Source organism: Echinococcus granulosus (assembly GCF_000524195.1).
Source record: "Echinococcus granulosus chromosome Unknown EG_S00013, whole genome shotgun sequence".
NCBI classification, from domain to species: domain Eukaryota; kingdom Metazoa; phylum Platyhelminthes; class Cestoda; order Cyclophyllidea; family Taeniidae; genus Echinococcus; species Echinococcus granulosus.
In genome coordinates, this window is record NW_020170393.1 from 108,540 (window position 1) to 130,547 (window position 22,008).

General features: G+C 43.6%; 2 protein-coding genes across 2 annotated transcripts; one reads left to right on the top strand and one right to left on the bottom strand. All coding sequences in view use genetic code 11, as the record gives it.

The window, feature by feature from the left end:
• Positions 1 to 1,380: 1,380 nt before the first annotated feature.
• Positions 1,381 to 9,383, bottom strand: EGR_02730 (Polypeptide N-acetylgalactosaminyltransferase; the record flags this gene model as incomplete). Its single annotated transcript, XM_024491979.1, has 8 exons — positions 1,381 to 1,509; positions 4,361 to 4,771; positions 6,387 to 6,521; positions 7,141 to 7,238; positions 7,651 to 8,265; positions 8,300 to 8,466; positions 8,545 to 8,838; positions 9,376 to 9,383. 8 exons carry the CDS (start codon positions 9,381 to 9,383, stop codon positions 1,381 to 1,383), a joined length of 1,857 nt encoding a protein of 618 aa, XP_024353473.1.
• Positions 9,384 to 12,423: 3,040 nt separating this feature from the next.
• Positions 12,424 to 21,545, top strand: EGR_02731 (D-glucuronyl C5-epimerase; the record flags this gene model as incomplete). The annotated part of the gene is made up of 13 exons (XM_024491980.1): positions 12,424 to 12,524; positions 12,878 to 13,037; positions 13,503 to 13,677; positions 13,756 to 13,965; positions 14,208 to 14,407; positions 14,491 to 14,687; positions 14,787 to 15,082; positions 15,171 to 15,427; positions 16,191 to 16,564; positions 19,533 to 19,806; positions 19,929 to 20,147; positions 20,309 to 20,640; positions 21,224 to 21,545. 13 exons carry the CDS (start codon positions 12,424 to 12,426, stop codon positions 21,543 to 21,545), a joined length of 3,117 nt encoding a protein of 1,038 aa, XP_024353474.1.
• Between the last annotated feature and the right edge of the window lie 463 nt (positions 21,546 to 22,008).

Consider the following 22,008-nt stretch of genomic DNA (forward strand, 5'->3'; position numbering starts at 1 on the left):
TGCGAATGTCCGTCTCTCCCCCATCGCTCTTCCAGCGTGACTTTTCTTCCCCTGATCCAAAGCGTGCGCCTGAAGGGCCCTGTCTGTGTGTTTGTGTATAGTCGACGGGCTCTGCGCTGTACTGACCGAGACACCTGTACGCGCCAACTTCCCTTTGCACATAATGTGATGATGATGATACCGGTGCTGATGCTGATAAAAACACATATATGTATAGTTAACTGGAAGAAATGTGCGTTTTAGTTTGTACCTTCTTCTGCCTCAATTCTTAGCGCAAATGTTTTACAGGATGACTTGTACTAACGTGGTTCCCTATAACTTGAAAACCACTACATTCGGGAAGCCCCAGTTTTTGTGTTCACTAAACAATGCCAGCTCCCTTTTGATTTGCCTAAACTAAGCGTAATTTTGCGTGAGAGAGCAACAGTTTTGCCCGTTTGAACTGGGATTCGCGCCACCTTTAATGACTAGAAATTATTTGACGGGTCCATCCTCTGACATAGTTGGTGTTGGTTACCTGTCTTTGAAGAGAAATAAGATCTTTAATGAGTTCACAAAAATGTGAGAAAAGTGCCACCAGCGGTATTCCATGTGCAGGCTCCACAGCATTTGCATTGCACAGGTCTTGGGTAACCTTTTTTTGCATCGGGCATCCAATACGTTGGTCAGAATACTCTAGGCAATTGGCACGAACCTGACGGCGTACATGACGCCCCTTGTCTCTGATACCTGTCCGAAGTGCGCTTCGAGGCGTCATGGTTTTTTTGCCTCGAATGAGTCACTACCAGGTCCCAGCACCTCCGACGTACTTATTCAATCTGCAGTTCTTATTAAAGGTGGATAAAATTTCCAACGGACATGATACGTTGGAGAAAGCTAGGTTAATTTGAAATGTGGGACCCCAAGGATGAACCATTCTGGATGGTGAAATGCTCATTCAGATGCACTGCCTGCTCGTATAACGTCGCAAGTTTGGTACGAAGCATTACTTTGCACGATTGGTATTAAAATTTGGAGTTAAGGGCTGGAGGTGTTTGTCCGAAAAAAAGGCAAGAAGTTGTGGGGGGAGTTTGTCGGCAAACGTCACAGCTATCCGGCACCATGCGTTAGAGGAAGTGCTAAGTTATTCGCGACGAGGCCCCAACCCCATAGAACAGGCCAAATCGGGCCGTAGTATAAGTTCATCATAGCTGTAAATATCACACTATGATAGAGAATATCACATTTTACCTAATTTTAGGAAGCACAGAAAGTAGTAGTAAAGACAAAGTAGATCCAAAAAGAAGAAAGACATGATAATTGTGCTAAGGATGGACCGCAGTAAATGACAAGAGGCAGTCAAAAGGAGGTCACATGGAAGCAGTGTTGAGACGCAGATGTCTAGCCGTGGTGACTGAAATGCCAAGTCTGCGAGGGCGCGCTGTCAAGACAGGGTCTTGGGACCGGTCGTTGCCCGTCAACGACGTCCAGGCAGTAACCCGTCTGGGCGTTGATCAGCTTTCCGTGAGCCTTTTCAAGAAGGGAGTAGAAAAGATGTATTGCCAACAGCAGAATAACTGCTGAGGTAACACTGATAACATTTAATTCAAAATTTCAACTTAAACATTAAATAGTAACAGTATCTTCATACATGTGCTTGATCGATTCGAAAAAGTAAATTTGACAAATGTGTCACATTGAGGGCAGGAAAATCTGGTTTATTAGAAAAGAGGAAATGGGATGGCTTGAAGCCTCGCAAATTCCGATGAAAAAATTCACAAATTGGTGCCGATTGTTGTAATGAGAGATAATATCACTCAGACTCCAATTTGTATGATATTTCTAGGAAATCAACGATTATGGTGGAAATACACGCCATCAAAGTGTGAAAATCGTCAATAAAAAGACGTCAAAAATTAAGTTTTAACGGCTGCAAATGAAGAGTTAATAAAAACTTAGAAAGCCCTGAGTAAAAGAGAGGCTGGTAAGTTTGGGAGTGTGACCCAATCCTTCCCATGGACTGAGACACGTCTTGAGATCTGGCCGTGGGAGCGCTTGCGTGCCTCCATTACTTCAGTGGCGTTTGTTCTGGGCATACGTATTGTGAGTCTACCGCACCTACTTAGGGGTACTCTACTAATTACCATTCGGGGATCTTTGATTTATCAAAGTGTGCGGATCAGTGTCTATCAGGTTTCCAGCATCAAATTACAAGCTAAAATGAATCAAAACTACTGAATAGTAAAAATTCTGGGATGCTCCGATTTGAGGTAGTGTAATACGGTATATTCTTATCAGGTGAGCTGGCCCCCGGGTCATGCAAGTAGCCCCAATCCCTAATGTATACCAACATCACATATTCTGCCCGAGTATTATGTCTTCTTTCATCTTCAGGGAAGTTTCGGGGCGCTAATGACAGCCCACGGCATAATTTGTAACCCCCCAAGGAATGTAATGGAGTTTAATGACAGGAACTGAAACACAGTAGGTGTTTGATAATTTCTTTAAAAGCAATATCATGGAAAATACCAACCACTAAAACTTTATGTCCCAGAAGGTTAAGCTTTGTTGATACGCGTTAACTAGTTCACTCTGCAAAAACACTTCACAGGCACAAAATCAGATTAGCCTGTCACCGAGTGCAACCTAGCAAAACGCAACACGAAAATCGCTTACTCCCAAATCCAATTGGAGGCTGGTGGTCCCTTTGAAGCTTTTTGGATGTAAGCATTTGTCAAATCCGATTATAACTCAAAGGAAGAAAGGCGGACCGTTTACTTGCACACATTTACATCTGAGTGAATGGGAGTTGCAGGGGGTACTTTTAATAAATCATGTGCCCCACCTTCATAAACAAAGAGCAGAATGAAGTTTTCTCATACAGACCTCACAATCGGAAGTGAACACCCAGTGATTGCAGAATACCAGTAAGAAGGACTCTTGAATGATGTCTCGGGTATAATTTAAGGAGCTACTCACCCAATTAGTGAGGCATTCTATTATCGCTCTTCCTTTGAGATTGCACCTTGGAAATAGGGAACGAGGAAAATGCTTTCCATGCGTATTATCAGAAAAATTTTGTTTATCAAAGCCACTCCTTATGCACGCTCGTGCTATTCGAAAGACTATCCACTTTCATTGCAAATTTGCATCAAGTACATGGTTTTTTTTCTGCCTTAAACACACATGAAAGGAAAGGAAATCGCCAACAAAAGTCCATTTTTATGACAACTCTCAATTTACATTGGTGAAGAGACGGGTATAATCGGTTCAAGGTGGGTCACATTACCACTTTTTATCAACTATGCAATTTTTAAATTTGTCCGGTATTAACAAGTAAGGAATTCATAATACATCAACTGCTGTCGTTTCAAAACATTGGATCTTTCAAATTTTCTGATTTTCATGGAATGAAACAACGAAGAATCAGAAAAATTGCGTTACTTGTACCATCAACTATGAGTTCCATTGTCGATACAAAGGAGGGTAAAGTGGACGGTTAAGAATAACCAAGGCGAAGGATTTGACTGATGAGGATGCAATAAATAGGGAGGCTCTACTGTAGTGGGTGGCCTTAACCATAATAGAAAGTAAGCAGTCAGGAGAAGCTTGAGCTTGGACTGAAACAGCCAGTCATGAACTGAAGATCACAGTGGTAGCTGATACAGCTTAAGCAGTATGAAATTACCAATAGGTAAAGGACTTTCACAAGTGGGTCGGTTAGAGGAGAATAGGCCTCGAAGTTGGTCTCTATTCATTATTACGGCATAGACTGAAGAATTTTGGCGTCTCCGTAATGCAACTTTTAGTGAAATACAAAATCTTTTGACTGATAATCAGCCGGACAAATTTAATTTAAGTGTTAAACCAAATTTCTGACCAGAATAGTTACCTAAAATCAAGGATAACCACTTGGCAGTTCTGTAGTGCATGAGCCGCGTTTAAAGATCATGCAGATTAAGAATAAGTGATTTCCTCTGCATCCAGTTAGATAAAAACGTGTGGAAAGACAAACAAAATTGGGCAATAAAGACCCGCAGGACAGTCCTCCCGAAATTAAACTTTTGATCGCATTTTTCACAAACGAAGATGCTCAGATCACAGGAGCTGAAGCAAAAAATTTCATCCGTAGACATAAGACCTTGCACCAACTGACCATCAAACACATCTTCTAGACGCTGGACTATCTCCCTTAAGAGCCATGAAACATTTACGCCCTAGAAAGGCCATAAAGATTAATCACCATCGTATACCGTAAGCAGGGCACCACTGATGTGATGATAAAACGGCACCAAGAGGTGTGGTGAGCATATACCGATTTAAACCTTTACTCAGAAATAGGACGTATGGGTAACGAATACACACACATTCATAGGCCAACCTTATCAAAAATCCATCGAAAATGGGCGTTTCGTTGGCTGGTAGTGGAAACAGCCTGAAAGCCCTGCTCAGGATGCTTTGCCTGAAGGTGCTCAATGCGTTCCATCTGCTCAGCGATCCAATCACGCCACCACTCGCGTTCCCATGGAGCCTCTAGCTCCTCTGGAGGGCAGATCTCGAGATCGGTGGTGGGTTCACTGAAGACCCAGAGGGAGGCTATCGGTCCGCCTGCCCGCCGTACGCGCACGCAGTTCCAGTCTTTGCGCAGTAGACCTGTCTCTGTCAGTGCGAAGAGGTTTGCCCACGTGTGCACTGTCACACGCGACGGGGTGACCAGCAGGCTTATTTGCTGCTTCCGATACTCGCTGCCATCATTACCCCGCAGCAGACAGTGGTTCTCAGCGTTGCAGCACTGTGTGAAGGAGCCACAAAGAAACCTCAAACGTGGATGCGTGCGTGCATTGCGTACGTGCGTGTGCAACGAAGTGCCACCAAAACGGACGTATGAAGTAATAAATGGTGTGCGGAGCAAAAAGGCCTAACGCTATCAGCTTAAATTGACATGGCATTCCTTGGCCAAGGGGTAGAGTTTAATGAGTGGGAAAGTGAAGAATTGTCGCGCTCAAGAGACCAAATATATTTAGCCGTCGTGTTAATAAACACAGAAATGTATCTAGGGCAGGTGCACTCGGGTATTCATAACGGTGCCGTGTCCTGTCACTTAGGCGTGTTCAAACAAAACTTTATTTGCCATTTAGAAAGTAGCTGACGGTGGTTAATAGGCCATATATTCACATCGGGGGTTCAAATTGTTCACTGGAAAGCAGAAAAAAAGACGAATGGGATTACAGATTAACTAACCGATTCGACGCGAATACTACTATTAGTCTTGGTATTATCAACCAAACACTGCAAACCATGCTAAAGATTCAAATAAAAAGTATGCTATTGGCGCATTGTACTCTTGATCTGACACATTCAAAAAATCTAGGGCCTACTGGATCCCAGTTTACCTTCGCCTAAACCGCATCCCTACAGGCAAAAAATGAGCGTCTAACGACGAGGAAAAAGTGTAACAAAACTCAAGAGCACAATTACGAGGTTTTTTCTCACCAAAATTTTACAAAAACAAACTGTAAGCACGGGTGCAGCAGTCTACAAAGGGAAAAACAACAACAATCTGATGTTGGTTTTACTGCGCAAATGCCAGGCAGGCATCGTTTGCTAGCGGTTGACAAAAGAACACCCAGACGCTGTCAGTACTAAAAGTCGCCTTTACACAAGACCTGTTAAACTCCATAAAAGCAACATACTAAAGTATGAGTAAACAGGCAAGCCAAACCCAGATGTCATAAAAATAATGTAATTAAGCATAAACTGAGGTTCATAACACTCTATCAACAAGACCTTGAGCATGCAGTAACCTCGCAACAGGAGCTCAAAGGACACGGCAGTGTGATAAATTTGGTAATGCTTCTGCATCATTAAAACCCCTGGATATTCTCCTGTTAATAACGTAAACTTCTACATTTACGCCTAAATGAAATGAAGGGCTGAGAGAGCGCAAACCAGTATTTGGAAATCGAATTCGAAATAATGATCGTGCAAGAGTGGCGACATCAGTACCGACGAAGTTCAAGCCTTAATACATAGGTTGAAGTGCTTCTAGGAGACAGAGGAGGCAAGAAGTGTTCCAACGATGATGTTGAGTACTTTAAAAATGATGTAGGTTTTAACTTGTAGAAAGAAATTAGGCTCCGGAGGTCAACGCCTTACTAAGGCACAATAAGGAATTAAAATATCTGAATACGGATACGAAAAAAATCACAAATACGACAAACCGATTAATGGGTTGATCTTGTAAATTTTAGCAAATAGTCCGCTGGGAGTTTGCAAAATGAGGTAAGATAGAAACGGCGAATCGGAGGAGCTTATCAAAATAACCTTCTAAAGCATATTTTTATCAAACTTCATAACCTTAAATCCGTTTTTTTTATACTAAAGTATAAGACATGATCAACCCTTACGCTTCCATATCCGAGTCGATTTCTGGAGTAGACAAATTTGTGAGGAGCAATGTTGTCAAGAAACCACTGGAAATTCCTGCAACCCAGATCATTCCGAAGTTTTTTTCGTTTGGACACATCACCATAATCCATGTTCTAAAGTAAAAACAGCTAAATTTATTTTCACTTTATAGCCAATGGCAAGATCGCTTGCGGTGGCATATCCCTAACCATAAGCATGAACGTCGACAAAAGTAATGCTTTGAAATCATGACCCCTCAATGTAGGGTGAACCTTATTTAGCTGAGCGCCATAGACTATGCTTTAAAGTTGGTTAGCCGGTACCACGGAGGCTAATTCAAGGAGATCGCTCATTGCTCCTTTTTTTAATACAGTAAAATAATTAGAAACTGTTTTACTTCATAAAATGAAGTACTTGCAATAAGACAGCTATGCCAGGTCAAAAAACAGCCACTCAAAGTACTACCTGTTCTACAGCCGCAACTGCTTATTAAAAAACGAAGTTTGTATGAACAAAACAGGTGGCAAATAGTTTTACTAAGCGCAACCTTCTGCCAGAGTCATAAATAGGAAGCCTGCTTAGAATTTGTACGAAATACAAACGCTGGTACCTGAATTTTAAAAAGACGTACGTCTCTAACATGTAATATAGTGGCCAATTTCTATATTTTTTAAAAGAAACGGATACAATGGAAATGATTAGGTTAAAACTCAACTCTTGGATTGAAAAGAACAAACGAAGCGGATCACTTACTTTGATATCACCACGAGCCAGATAGAAATTCTCCTTGTACATATCCATCCACACTTCAGCCATTCGAGCAGTGTTGTATCCGTTGTAGTCCTTTTTGCCTACAATGGCACAAATGCAAACGGTCCGATAAAATGCGCAGTGCCCCCAATCTAATTCAAAAGCAGTGACACTAGATGAAGGCTTTAGCTCCTATCACAAAAAGTCCACTACCGTTAAAAAGCGATACCAAGAGGTAGGAATTCGTGAGATTGATAGTAAATACGAAATAAATAAAGACTATTCGTGTGACATTTCTAGATAGTGCAACAGTATGGAGAGCAATCTGCACAGAGAAAAGTTCATTTGAGAAACATGCTCACACCTTCTAATAAGTATAGGACTGCCAAATCAAGTTAGCAATTGACAGAGAGATGCTACTCCTTAGATGCCTTTCGTGAGTACATGGCTGTGCCAACAATTATATCAAAAAAAAGCCATAAATGGAGTGGATAAACGTAACATTTCACGCACTGGGAAATGAATATGGGTGGATAGCACGATAAACATGCCCAACGGTTGAGCAGGGAGAAAATTCAAGGGAGCCACCGCACTGCCAAATACGGAAGGACAACTCCAAGTTCTCACCACCCCAAATCTCCATTCCGTCGTCATAACCACCCAGCTTGAAAAAGTAGTCCCGGTGTATGGCAAAAAGGCCACCGGGCATTGTGAGGGATTCAATAGTGTCAACGTTACTTTGTCGCTTGACCACAGAACTGCGAGGTGGATGCTCAAAAACGAACATCCCATCCCAGGCGAAAGAGCCCACGCGGAGGCTGAGCCAACCATCTTCAGTGTATCGAACATCAGTTCGGAAGATTTTGAGCGTAAATCGGTCTATATTTGCTATAGCGGGGCAAACAACTGCGTCAGGTTTCTGCCAGATTCGATACAACAGGGGTTCCAACCAACGATAAGTCGCTTCACAATGGGCGTCAAGGAAAATAATGACGTCAGCTGTCGCGGCCTTGGCACCTTCAAGACGGGCCCTAATCAAACCTGTGCGCTGGGGAAGCCGAACTATTCGTACAATCCCATCTGGCCAGGTATTCGCGACAAATTTGTCTAAATTATCAAGCAAATCGCCTGGTTTTCGCTAAAAAGTAGGAAAACGCCTTACTTTGGGTACTTCCATCATCCAAAAGTATGACTTCTTTCAACAATGCCGGTGGACTTCGGTTCACTACTGAAAATACTGTTCGAATAATTAATCGAAAAGGTTCGTTAAAAAATATTAATATGACGCTCGCAGTGGGAAGCTTATCAGGATAGATAACGGCAAGGCACCTAAGAAAAAAACTTCACAAAAGGCAGACATACTCCTTAGCTGGACGATGACCGAGTGACCGGTCAAGTGCAACTAACTTGCAGGCATGGCTGTTGTACCCATCTGCATCGTTGACACGCTTCATTTCTTCATCAGAGATGCGTGCATCAACCCCACGTCCTAGCTCACCAGGCCCAGAACGAAACCGTTCGCTCACTGCGTAAGCATTGAAGCGCTCTGCACGAAATGCATAAGTGTCAATATCAACTGAAAGTGCCTTCAGAGTTTCTGAACTAGTTGTGGTGGAAACTCGAGGATCCTCACGAAGACAGAAGAAAAGAAATGCGTATATACATAGAGCAAGTAGGAGATGAGCTGGAAGTGAAAGCTTTCTGCAGAGATGATTAAATAATAGTAATACACGGGAACAAATTGATCTAGTGCCTGGAGAATTGGTCTTCTGAAACAGAAACGGGTTGAGTACAATCAGTTGCGATCAAAAAGGTGGTTCTTGTAGTATCAACACGCCTTATTGTTTCAGTATCAAAGATCCTATAGAAGCCCAGTCATTGATGGTACTAGATCTAGTAGAGTGAATACCTTATTATGTCAAGTACGATAAATACAAAAACATAGAATGAAGACTGACAGTAAACCCAACACCACCAAATCCGTTATTGTAGACGTGAAACTCGACAAACAAATAAGAAGACAGAACGAAAGTGGACAATTTGTGCAGTTCATAACAGTGCATACTAAAAGTAGGAACGATAAGTGGAAGCGCGGATACAACCAGAAAAAAAAAGACGCCTATAACGACACAGCCAGCTTTTCAGACAGGTTAGCGGTTCCAGCCTACCTTGAAACATCCCATTAAAAGTGACAGAACGAAATGATTAACAGTAAATTCACACGTAAATAGAGCGCACCGGAGCATGATAAACAACCTGATAAATAATGCCTAAATCGAAGAACAATTACTGTAAGTTTGCGAAATTGAATATGTCATGGGCGATTTCGAAAGGTGATTTTAAATAGGTTATTGTGTACCTTAATGGCAACTTAACTAGATGACGATCTTAATCTGTACAAGTGCTTAATACCTCCATGGCGTTATGCCCTCTATTTGCGTAAATAAGCTACCGGTGCTTTTTGGCCTGATAAAAAGTCCTTCATGCCAGCAGTTTCTAATACGTCTTGGAAAAGACACACGTCGTGTTAGTTATGCTAAATGAAACTTTTCTAGTAAGTAGCAAATCGAAGTAGTGCATAGAATGCTTGTTCAACTTTTCGTTTTGGTCACGTAGTACCGAAGGAATTAACGATTATACCTCCTCCCCACAGTATGGCCTCTGGACCATACCAGAAATCTCAAACCATGTCATCCTTTTGTGATACGTATTGGCCTTTGGGGAAGTCTCGATATGCCACACTGACAGAAGGAGAAAGCGAACCCCATCTTAGAGGACACCTACCCTGATTTCTTCTGCTGCGTGATGAACACAAGTAGCACATGGGAAAATATGTAACTACTTACGACAGAAAGGTCGAAGATAACGTCCATTTTTGGAGATTACCGTAGTCTCTTGTTCTGGAGGACTGCTATAAACAACTGAAGCAAGTGACGCTAGTTGTGCTACTTCTATAAAATTTTCGTTACAGAGCTGTTTATTATTCATGCATGAAGAATATCACTTGAACTGGCAATACCTTCTCCACTTCTCAACTAACTGGATAGAACTCAGAGAGATATGCCTGGGCATCACTGAAGCGATAACAAAGTAACGAGGAGGAATAGGCGCTAATCTGTACGCCCCATGTACTATGCTGAACCCCGACCTTTTTACGCTACTCTTCTTTGAGACCAGTGCCCCTATAACTAACAATAGGCATGCGTGATGACCAGAATATTTCCTCGTCCTACCAAAACCATTTCAAATAAAAAGTTTAAATTTAGTGAAATTAGCTAGAAGAATCAGTGACGTTGCGAGTAGGTATCATCTCGGTTGCATGGGAATTCTATGACTGGCACGCTTGCTTCATGGGTGTTTTCTTACACCACCAAGTACGTTGTGGTGTCTGACGTAGGAGGCTGATAAAGCAGAGCTCTAAAAATGATACTTACAAGACGACAGGAGCTCTGTAGTACATTGGTTGTTTGTTTAGCCTACGGTTCCGATAAAGAGGCTACTTAGGTGCTCCGCCACTGGATCTTGGTGGGGTGGGGTAGCCTTCATCCATGCCAGTAGCCCCAGGTCCTATTGTGTAACAAACATATGCATTCTGCTCCAAAATCAAATAGCTATTCAGAATTGTAATACGATAGTGGTTTATCCCTCGGTTCTGATGAGGCTCCACTTTTGAACTTTGAATTAGCCCCCTTGTACCTCGCTGGGTGGGCTGGCCTTTTGGGCCATGCCAATAGCTCAGGCACCTTCTCCGTGCTGAATATGTATATTCTGCCCGAGTATTGTGTCTTCTTTCGTCTTAAGGGAGTCTCGAGATGCTACAGAATTGTGGGCCTTTTTGAAGTCTAAAGTCAGCAAAGCCCTGTTACAATAAAGTTTCCCTTTTGTGAACAAATGAATTGAGAGTCGTAATTCAACGCCGTTTTTCAAATAACGATGTCCTCTATGGTTTAATATTTGTTTGACTGGGCATTTAGCCATGCAAGCTCTTTTGTGCGTCAGTTTGTATCCCCGTTTCGGTGGCTGATAAACTATTTTATGCTTCTACTTTACACAAAGGACGGCTTGGAACACTACATTGATGACAACGAAAAGCAAAATCGACTCAAAAGCCCAAAATTCCTAATTTGTTCTGTCAATTATTGATTTTCGGTACTACATAGGGAAGGCATTTGATGTAGATGACTGATTTTCCAAAGATTTTGTAGCAAAATATTTGTTGAGGCTACAGTTATTCTTGGCAATCTTTCGAAACTCATATACCGCGGCAATCTTAATGAAAGCATTCATTGAGTGAGCAAATAAGCTCACATATTTCTGCCTTACAAAGATACTTTAAAAATTTTCTTGTTTGACGGCACTTTTTGGGCAAATTTTCTCACAATTTCAAATTGGGGCATGAGAAACATTACCAGACTTGGACGTTACGAAAGCAATGTATTTACGCCCAACTCTCCTCTCCCAGTACAGCAGTTATACCATCAGGATGCATTATTCAATCTAAAATCTTAAAATCCTTCCGTCCTCATTAAAACCTAGTGGCTATTATTTCCGGCTCCTGGGTGGCTGTTAATGCACCGAATGTTATAAGATGAGCTGAGCAGATGGAGGTTTATAGGGCTGTGCTCATAACATCAAATCATTATGCTAAGATTTAGCTTTCAAATTCTGCAACAAACTTTGTGGGCCCCTTAGTCTTCGCTCTCTGGACTTCTGTCTCGGCGGTCTGGCCATCTGACCTTACTCAAAAATTCGTCTTAATTTAGTGCGTCAAAGACGAGTCTTTTGTAAAATCGCGGCAAATTACATCTTTAAAAATGCTAAAAGTAATATATTTAGGCAAGTTTTGCTAAATTTGGGCTAGAATGTTTAAATTGATTATTAGAAGGTCCTTTGGCGTGTTTAACCTGTCTGTTCGCGGAGGCGCGTGTTATGGGGGTCTTCGTATTCTGCATTTGTTCTTTAATTTAAGGGGTTCATCAGACTATTCAGTTATAAGGGTACGTGCAATTTATAGGCATCAATACTACCGTCAGTGTAAAGGTAGGCCTATAACGCTTGTTTCCCGCAACTACTACTGGCGTTGCTTTGTTCCAACTACTAAATAGTAGATAAAATTCGCTTTAGGTAGAATTGGGGTTTTAAGTGATAGATTTTCTCCATGTCAATTACTTCCCTCGTGAAGCTTTATCATTTGATCAGCGCGAAACCATCCACTTTTAAGTGTGCATTCGTCATACGGGGCTTATGCATATTTATGGCTTTTTCAAATTGATTTTGTAGATAATTATGCACCCAAGCCGGAGGATCGCAGTTATATGCCTCTTCCTGGCCTTTATCTTATGCATCATAAACCATTTGAATATCTTAGGGATTCTGGGAGGCCCCAGGTATGCCACTTTACTCATTTTTGTTACAAAATATGCTAGGGTTTTGTTTTCCGACGCAAGTTGCCTAGCATATCCCGTCTTTTTACTGTAGTGTTTTGGTGTGGCATTGCTTTATTGATCACACGTCTTGGTGACAATTTTTTTAATCGAACATCTTGTCCCACATTTTGTTTGCGGTTACAAAGGGCAAACTAATTAAGGAATTAAATTTTGCGATGGCGCAAGTTAAATTTGCTTTATGTAATGCAGCAGGTTGATGTACTGCACAGCAATTAAGCAATAAGCAACTCGGATGGTTTTCGTATGTTGAGTGGTATTTCTGAGGTGCACTTTTTTGTTCCCACCTCCTCCAGGATCACCAAAGAAGTTGGGAACAGGTTGAGTCATTTTAAGTCTGAGGATACGTACAAACCTCTGATGTGTTCGATAAATGGTTACATGAGTCCTGGATGCTATCAACTCAAGAATTCTACTCTCGTGGTCGATTTCAAGCACATCAAGTATTGGTGCGAAGTAAGTAGCGCGATGGTTGCTGCCTAGTTGCATGAAATTTATTTATTTTGCGTGATCAGCACATTATGACACAATGTTTCACCTCAAATGATGCATCAGTTGACCGCGACTTTCCACTGAAGTAGGGGCGAGGGTTTTCAAGGTGCCTTACTGAAGGGTAAGAAATTTTGTTGAAGAAAATTCACCTTTTCAACACGACTTGTGAAGAGCTTTGTGAGTTGAGACCATTTTCCTGTGCATTAGAACATCTTGTTCGGTGGAAAATTATTCAGAGTATTTCATTTCCGCGATGTCTTTAGCTACCTTTATTTCAAAATTCTTCATGATAATGGTAAATGGGGTCGCTTTAGGAACATTCGTAAGGCGTGTGGGAATAGGAAGTCTTACTCATTTATCTCCTACAGTCGGGTAGCTGAGGCCAACTCTGTTTAAAATGTGGTGCATTAATTTTCCCCAACCACGCAGATGGAAGGATACCTGAATCCCACCGAGGATGTTTTTCATATATCGAATGGAGGCGCACAATCTATTTCGCCTTTGACATTCAAGACACACGAACCCTTGGGCTACTATATGGGCAATCGCTTTTCGAGCAAACCTGAGGGCAAAGCGCGCATCCTTTTAGTCGATGCGGAGCACAGTGAGCCCTTCTCTCCCTCTACTATCTCTATCTGCTATTTCTTTTGCATATTACCGTCCACTCTTCTGTGAAATTCAGCTATCCCAATATCACGACAATGGGACCCGAGGGGTCACCCCTACCCCATTCAGATAGCCCAATTTGGTTTGGCCTGCTACAGTCGATACCGGACTCTGCAGAGTTGGAAGCCTTCTCCTCATGCATTTCCCTACCAAATGGTGGTTGATTTCAAGTCCCAATTCGCTAGTCATCTGAATTGCAGCAGTGACAACAACCATTGTAGTTTCGGTGGGTTATCCATTCGCCTCGACGACTGTTCCTGTACCAGGCTCTTTTTGCATAAACTTTCTGCTAATGCTGTTAGGACCATTACAGTTGTGTGATCATGAGACGTCAGGAACGTTTCATCAGGGGCTGCGTACATTAAATTCAATAATTTAGTTGATACCGTTTTCCTGCAACAATTGTCTGGTTTCTGTCAAGTGTCTGAAGGCATCATTTGTCTGTTTGAAACCTTTTTTCATTCATAGGAGAGAAGGCGGGATCCGTGAGCTACAAATTGACTGGTGCAAACCTATCCCATAATTTGACCGCTCTCATTACGAAGGGAGCCAATTGGCCACGTGGAACGCGGCTTGTCATCAATGTTTCTCTCAGGCTATCAACTCGGAGGCGGGCGCAGATCCACTTCGCCTGTACTGATACCTTTGGTGAAGGCAGCGTCGTCATAGTAGGTTGATATTGAACACCGGAAACGGAGTGTGGGATGGTGTGTGTATGCACGTTGATTTTCCTTTTTGTGTTTCTCTTCAGGAAAATGACTACTGGGCTTTAGGCTACAGTGAATCAGTTGATTTAAAAGTGGTATTCTTCCAAAAGCACTGTCGGAAGGTTGTGCTTCTGCAAAATCTTGAGATGGTTCTCATGAAGGCCGTTGACAGCATCAATCGTGAGGCCAAGGCTAAACCCATTCTTAAAAGTCTTCTTCTTGACTCTAAAACGCACAAACTGTAAGTAAGCCCGAGTATGATACTACGAGAAAGTCCTCCCACAAGGATTTTTGTGAGTCCCCCCCCTCTCACGCATACTTTTATTATACCATTTGTCAGAATGGTTGTTGATGCTGTGGAACTGAGGTATCCTCGGCAGAGCATCGATGGAGACGGGCCGGGGGTGGTACAGGAGCTCCTTCTTTTTGTCCCAATCAAGAACGAGAGGGTGGAGGAGGTGGGGAGTTTGCGTCACTTACTTGTGAACACCGAGTTTGAACGGCAGCGCTTCATGGCTGCGGCTGAGTGGCTGGTGCAAAACCAGGCGCAGGACGGCTCATGGCGAATCTCAGCCAAACATGTCTTAACCCGTGATATCTACCTCAAACCCGGCTGGTGTTCTGCCATGGGACAAGGTCGTTTGGATGCTGGAGCAGCTTATTCAACCCATGTGTACGAGTTTCTTCACACTCCCCCACCTTTGGTTTCTTACCTTGTTTACAGGACAGGGCATCTCCTTACTGGTTCGCGCAAGCCATGTGACCGGGGATGAGGTCTTTCTGAAGGCAGCTCACCGCGCTCTCGGGCCTTTCAGCCGCTCCGTCCAACTGTCACAGTCCTCCGACGAGGAGTGCGGAGTGCGTGCAAACTTTCTCGGTCAGAGCACGCTACCCTGGTATGAGGAGTATCCAGCCATACCCAGTGTCTTCGTTCTCAACGGCTTCATCTACTCCCTCATAGGCCTTTACGATCTCTCTAAGGTGGGCGATGATAGGTACTTCTGCTTCCCTTTCTTGAGCGTCTTTTTTTGTCGTGCGACTCAAGTCACATTTTTGTAAGGCGATATCATCGTTTTTACGTCACCCGAATCCGCCTTTGGAATAGTCTGGAGACACTGTGGGGAGTAAGCAAAAAAGTGGTACTATATTAGAATTGAGTTTCGTGATGAGCGGACGAAGACATGAGTTCTTTGATTGGCAAGGGTGTGGCAAATGAACAAGCTCGCACAGATGGGCGATTTTGTTGTGGAAATCGAACCACAAGGGCTGTTTGAGCTAACACTTATGTAGATAATGACCAGCCTCAAACAGATGCATTAGAAGGATTGGTGTGGTTCCAGCCTCCGTGACTGCCATCTCCACAGTACTTGAGTGCTTGGAAGATGGCAAAGTCGATGAAATGGGTAAATAGCGGAATGGTCTTAAGAAGGGAAGCTGCCGTGTAACTTCAATGAAAATAGAATCATTCTTTTCATTTTTTTGGAATGGCAAGTTTGTCATCAATAATCTATGTGCGTATATGTTGATTAACCACACCAAGTATTGTTTGGTATTCATAAGAACACAAACTTTAGTATTGGTGAGGGCGGACAGGAACGTAAGAAGTGAGAACAAGGTGGAGGTCTAGGTAAAATTGACAAATTTTCGAGTCGCTTGCACAATTGTGAATGTTGATGATGATCAGTTTGGTTAGCGCCTGACAGTCATGCGTTTGCACTCGCCTCCCTTTTACTTTCTCGCTAAGATGACCATTGTGAATAAAAGCAATAACTCCGTCACTGCGAGAGCCTCTCAACTACTGGAGGAGGGAGTCGGTACGTTGGTACGAGTGTTGCCACTCTACGATAGTGGCACGGGCTCTTTCTATGATCTGCGGCACCTCAGTCTGGCGCATGCCTTCCGTCTGTCACCCCGCATAGAGCGCCTGACACTGAGCAAGCAAGGAGTAGTGGATACGAGGAGTGGAACATTGCAGGCCCTCCTCAAGGCCGGACCGAACCGCGCACGGTGGCAGTATCACCAGATTCACCTGTTACAACTGTATCAACTCGCTGCAGTCATTGCGCCTCAGCATGCTAATCTTTGGCACATCTACTTTGACCGATGGCTGGCCTATCTGTGGGGCTTTAGATCTGACCACAACTGAATTTTACTTCCGTATTTCTCTGTATATGCCTGACTTTGCGCAGATAAATCTGGTTTATGCTTCTGCTAAATGTTTGATGGTTCTTCTAAATCATTGGATGTTTTAGGGATGTCCTTTTTTCTTATCTAGGGATGTGTGCTGCGTCGGTCTCCACGTGCCGTGACAAAGGTCAAGGAGTTATGCCTTACAGATCTAGAAATTTGGTTGGCTTAGGTATTTACTAGAGAGGGATTTGAGTTCTGGATTTGTGAATGCCAGAGACGATTTGATTTTGCTCAGTTAAACGGACATTATGGTGAGAAGATGGGATTTATTTGTCATACCACTGGGAAAACTTAGGAAGTAATATTTGCGTTATTGTGATACGTTGGTTGTTTTTTTAACGATCTGTTCTGACAACGGACTACTTTGCCTTGGCCATGCCAGTAGCTCTAATACCTGTGTGTCGAATACACATATTCTGGCCAAGTATTCCTACCTCTCTCGTCTCCAGGGTAGTCTCGGGGCGCCACATTGATGGCAGCAGAAAACGAACCCAACCTTAAAGGACATCAATCCTGATTTCCACTGCTGGGTGATGAACCCCAGCGGGGTGGAGGTACATATGCTACGGATGGGAGAATCGACGATGACTTCAAACAGAAGGGTTGAAATTGACTTCTAACTTCGGCAACTACCCCCGTCCTGTCTTCTACAGGAATGCCATTAACATCCGAGGCGATACTAGCCGTGAGCCATCTGGAAGTTTCGTTGCAGACTTTCCCTACCGTACCTACATAAAGATGTTGATGAAGTGAACTAGCGATACCTCCCCCATTTCCCTACTGGCTGGATAGAGCCTGGATAGATATGGCTGGGCAGCTTCGAAGTGGGAACAACGTGGCAAGGAGTGACATACGCAAAACTCTTCGCCTACGGGCCTGTGTTAAATCCCGTCCTTCCTTATATAAATCTGCTTTCGGGCCAGTGTTCTTACATCTATCTATGGACACGCATGGTGCCCAGCACAATTCCCCTTTCCTGAACCCATTTCTCAAACCGGACGAAACTACAGATTCAATTGAATTGGTGAGAGGGATCAGTGACACTGCGGTCAAGTATCTTCTCAGTTGCATGACTGACGTGGGTGTTTCTTTACAGCACCAACTTCGTAGTGATGGCTGACGCGAGAGGTTGACCAAGGGGAGCGCCGGGGACGACGCTCAAAAGAGGAGAGGGGCTATGTAATACGTCGGTTGCTTGTTTAACTCTCGGTTTTGGTGAGGGGTCACTTTGTCTTGGCCATTGTACCTCACCCGGTCAGCTGGCCTTCGGGCCATGCAAGTGGCTCTAATACCTTCTGCATATCGAAGATATATATTCTCCCCGAGTATCATGTCTTCTCTCGTCTTGAGGGATGTCTCGGGGCGCTACAGTATGGTAGACTATATTTTTCACCTTTCCATGCCATCACCAGACGTAGGTCTGAGATTGAATTAATGGTGATGTGCAATCCCAAATCATTGCAATTTAGGAAAGACTCAGGAAGCGCGATACCATGCAATTCCAAATCTAAAGGAATTTGGGTCTAAATCGTTAGTTAGAATACCAGTTTCTACAAAGAACGAAATTTAACCAAATGCCATAAGTCTCCTAAAACTTTGGTTACCGGGGATTGAGAATTTAGACAACTCCAGGTTGTTAATGGACACCAATTAGTGGTTAAGGCAACAGTTTACGCAAGGTTCCAACTTCTACTTTAGCACACTGTGCATTCTACAGCCCGCTTTTCGCGCTTGATTAGTGCCGTTATCGCATCGCCCAAATTCTTAAGCCCTGCTTAAAATCTCGAGATACCCTAGGAATCGCCATAGCAGCAAAATAAAAAAAACAATTTTAATCCTCTTCTCTTCCTTATGTGGAGTACGACTGCGCATGAATTGCGCTTTGCCCTAATTGCCCTAAAGAAGTTCAACCTTATGATGCTTATTGTGACAGTGATTGGCTTAATCACACAAAGGCATAGCCGAAATGACCCACATTGTTATTTTGAAACATGCGTCCCACGCTTCCTTTCCTGCTCTGCTTGGTGTGTACGCTTTTCCAGGCTGGTTCTTGGGAGGTTTGACTCCGGTATTTAACAGCTTCGTATTCAGCTTGCATGGAAAGAATTTTTCCATGATGGCTTGGAACACTTAGTTCTCGTAACTGCCAACTCTCTGACAGAACGCATTTTTTACCTAATTGGCAGTTCCAATCATCCTTCTCCATTATGTGCGATGATTCTGCGGGGCGGCCCTGAGTCTAATGTGACAGTGAATGGGACGAAATTTTTCGAATCGAACGTCAGTGAGTCAATCTCCAGTACTGGAATTACGGAGTCCAGTGGACTTTTGTTATACGACGTAAGAATCTACTTATTCTTGTCAAAGATAAAAAACTGTGTTTATAAAGTAGCACACAGAGTGCGCATTTGCAGAGCGGGTCATGACGTTGTGTGCAAAACACATGAAAGCAATGGCCTATGCGATGTCGTGGCCTGTTGACCTCAGCTATGTTTGGTTCTTCTCTGCACTCATAGTTGACACAGTGGCTACTTCATATGGTAGTTTTTACTGTAGGAATTGTGGGCCACCTTGTGGCATCAGGTTGTAATATCATCTGTACAACACAAAAGAACATTGAAGAAATGACACCTGAGTAGTCTGCATTATTGAATGGGGTGAAGAAATTGGTCGGGCAGGTGTCAAGAAAACCCAAATTCTAATGAGTGAGAATGGTTTTCAAGTGACAAATAGCTATGGTAGTGTACATCTGTTAAGTGTTGAGCGACAGTGCTGGTTCAAATCAAAGTGCTCCAAAAGCAAATTATACTTAAATGGATTCGTGGTTACTAGTTTGACAGAAGATGACAGATCCGGTCTACCATATCCCTTAGTCATGCTCGTGTATTTGTCTTAGCGAGTCATTTTGCGACTGTGAAGCCTCTCGTCGCCCCAAATTGCCACCTCTGAGTGTTATTTTAACTAAACAGGTGTGTGAGTATGAAGACAAGAAGGGAACTGCAACTTTTGAAAACTACGAAGGAGCTATGTGTCGAAATTCGGGTGAAAATCTGCGATGGCGTCTGCACCAGGGAGAATCGAACTTCGGTCGCGAAAAAGTGATCCTCAATTTCGTATCTGCCCATTGGGACCCCCCCAATAATCGGAGTCACCATAGTGTCAAGTTCCAGGTCAGTGTCGCAGTCGAAATCTGGCAGATTTTGCCATCCGACGAGGGCGTTGCACCGTCTAGTCCTATTGTGTCGTACAAGATAGTTTACTTCTGCTTACGAAGCTTTCATTACTTCTAAAGTTCACCATATCTACTGCGAGTGCTGACAATGCTCTTCCACTTCCCTTGGCACGTGGATTTGCAGCCAGTATGCAGGTCATAGGTCCACTGGAAAAGTCCTACGCTCGTCTTGGCATCGGAATGCTCATTTTTACCAACGAAACAATCCACCCTAGTCAGAAATTCCTTCAAACCAACTTGTTTGACTTCGGTGTCGAAGAGGAGCCGGGAAACTTTCTGGTGAGTCTCTCCACTGTCCACACTGTTTGGCACTGTCCGACCGATTTGCTCATGCGTGATAGCGAAAGTAGACATAATTGTTATCACTCACCACTCTTGTTCACTGTGTCTCCTTATTGGTTTGAAGTGAGTGAAGGGGAGACATGTTTTTCTCTCCATAGTCGACCGTCGTCCTTCTAAACAAGCGCGAGCCCCCGCAGGCGGGAGATGAGGTGGACATGCCTCCAGCCTATGTCTTCTGGAGGGACGTGTGTTTTGTCGATCCGGTGGATCGATGGAGTGCAGGACGACGCGTAGTGGCCTTTCAGAGCAGTCCAACGCGGAACAGCAAAACCAACAGACACATCAATCGCTCCCTTCCACAGGCCCTGTTCGGTTTCAAGCGGTTCAACATCCACGTGCACAGCAATGACACTGCCGCTACCATGAGTGAGTGGTTCGGCTTCGGCAGTGCAGGCGATGGGTTCTTCGTCAAGACCAACTACACTGACTGGTGAGCCTTGCAGATTGTGCACAACCCTCTCCTCACCCTTGCATGCATTTGTGAATACGGTGGAGGAATTGCGGTCTTGATAATAATCAGGTGGTATGGAAGCAGTGCAGCAGAAGGACATGACTGCATAAAACTGTTGAATGTGCTTTAGTTAAAACAGCACTTAGCTGGCTAGCCATACTTTGTGGACCAAATCTATTCTTCTACCATTGACTGGAACCATAAAATGATTGTAGAGAATGAGGCTATTTACACCATTTGAATTGAGAAGCGTGCGGTGTTCTTTTGCGGTATTTTTTTATTATCAATGCTGGAGCCTACTATAGGTGAGTTCACATCGAATGTCATAACTAGTTAGTAAATACACGATTCTGAAGTCAAGTGACGGAGAGATTAAATATATTTAATCCAATTGGGTGTTGACTCTCAATCATCGATTGCCTGCATATATTTTAACAGCATTTGCTTGTAGAATCCTGCTTCATAGGTTCTGTTTAGTTCAAATTTTTTAACCAAAGAAAAGTAATTTTCTGGATCCAGTATAAAACGCGATTGACAAGGTCTTCTGTTAATCGGCTTACAGGAGCTTTATAATGGCTCTGGGGAGTCCGCCTCCCGCCTCCACATCCGTGGTCGCGCGCTTTTTCACTCCGTTGGTCCTGCCGCTGTTGGCACTTTTGGGCAGTGTGGCTTACATCTACGCCAGCCAGCACTGGGCCCCCCCCCTCAACGATGGCACTGAGGTCACTCGACCTCTCATAAACGAGGTTAGTATTGGTGAGGCAGATGACGATGGTGGATATCCGGGCTTCGGCGACCTCAACAGAACGCGCTTGCAGGAAAACAGCAACATCGAGGGCGACGAAGCCACCGCTATCCCCACGTCCTCATATGGCGCCATATAGAAGTCCTCCACTCCCCTCTCATCGCTCTGTATTGTATTTTCCTCCCGTGTCTTGAGTTCTTTTCTGACAGCTATTTGCGCCAAATGCCAAAGACGTAAGAATACATACATTGGTGGTCTTTTGAGTATGTTGCACTCAATCGGGAGACTTTTTTTCTAAAAAAAATAAAAGCAATACATAGGAGCGGTTGCACTACGGCCTCTACCCGATGTCACCAGCCTATCGTTATCGGGCGGTGTGATTGCTTGACAGTCCTACTAACAGTCAGCTGTTGGTGAGGTGTCGAGTGGACACAACTGGATCTCCTCATTCTTCTTTCATGATCACTAGTATTATCAAAACAGACGGTAATCCGTATTCCACGCTAGCTGCGAAGTCTCAATGGTCATGTTTAAACCAGCAGTACTTTCGTTCACCCGCCTACTCTAAACTCATTGCCAAAGGCAGTGGAGATCGAGAGAGC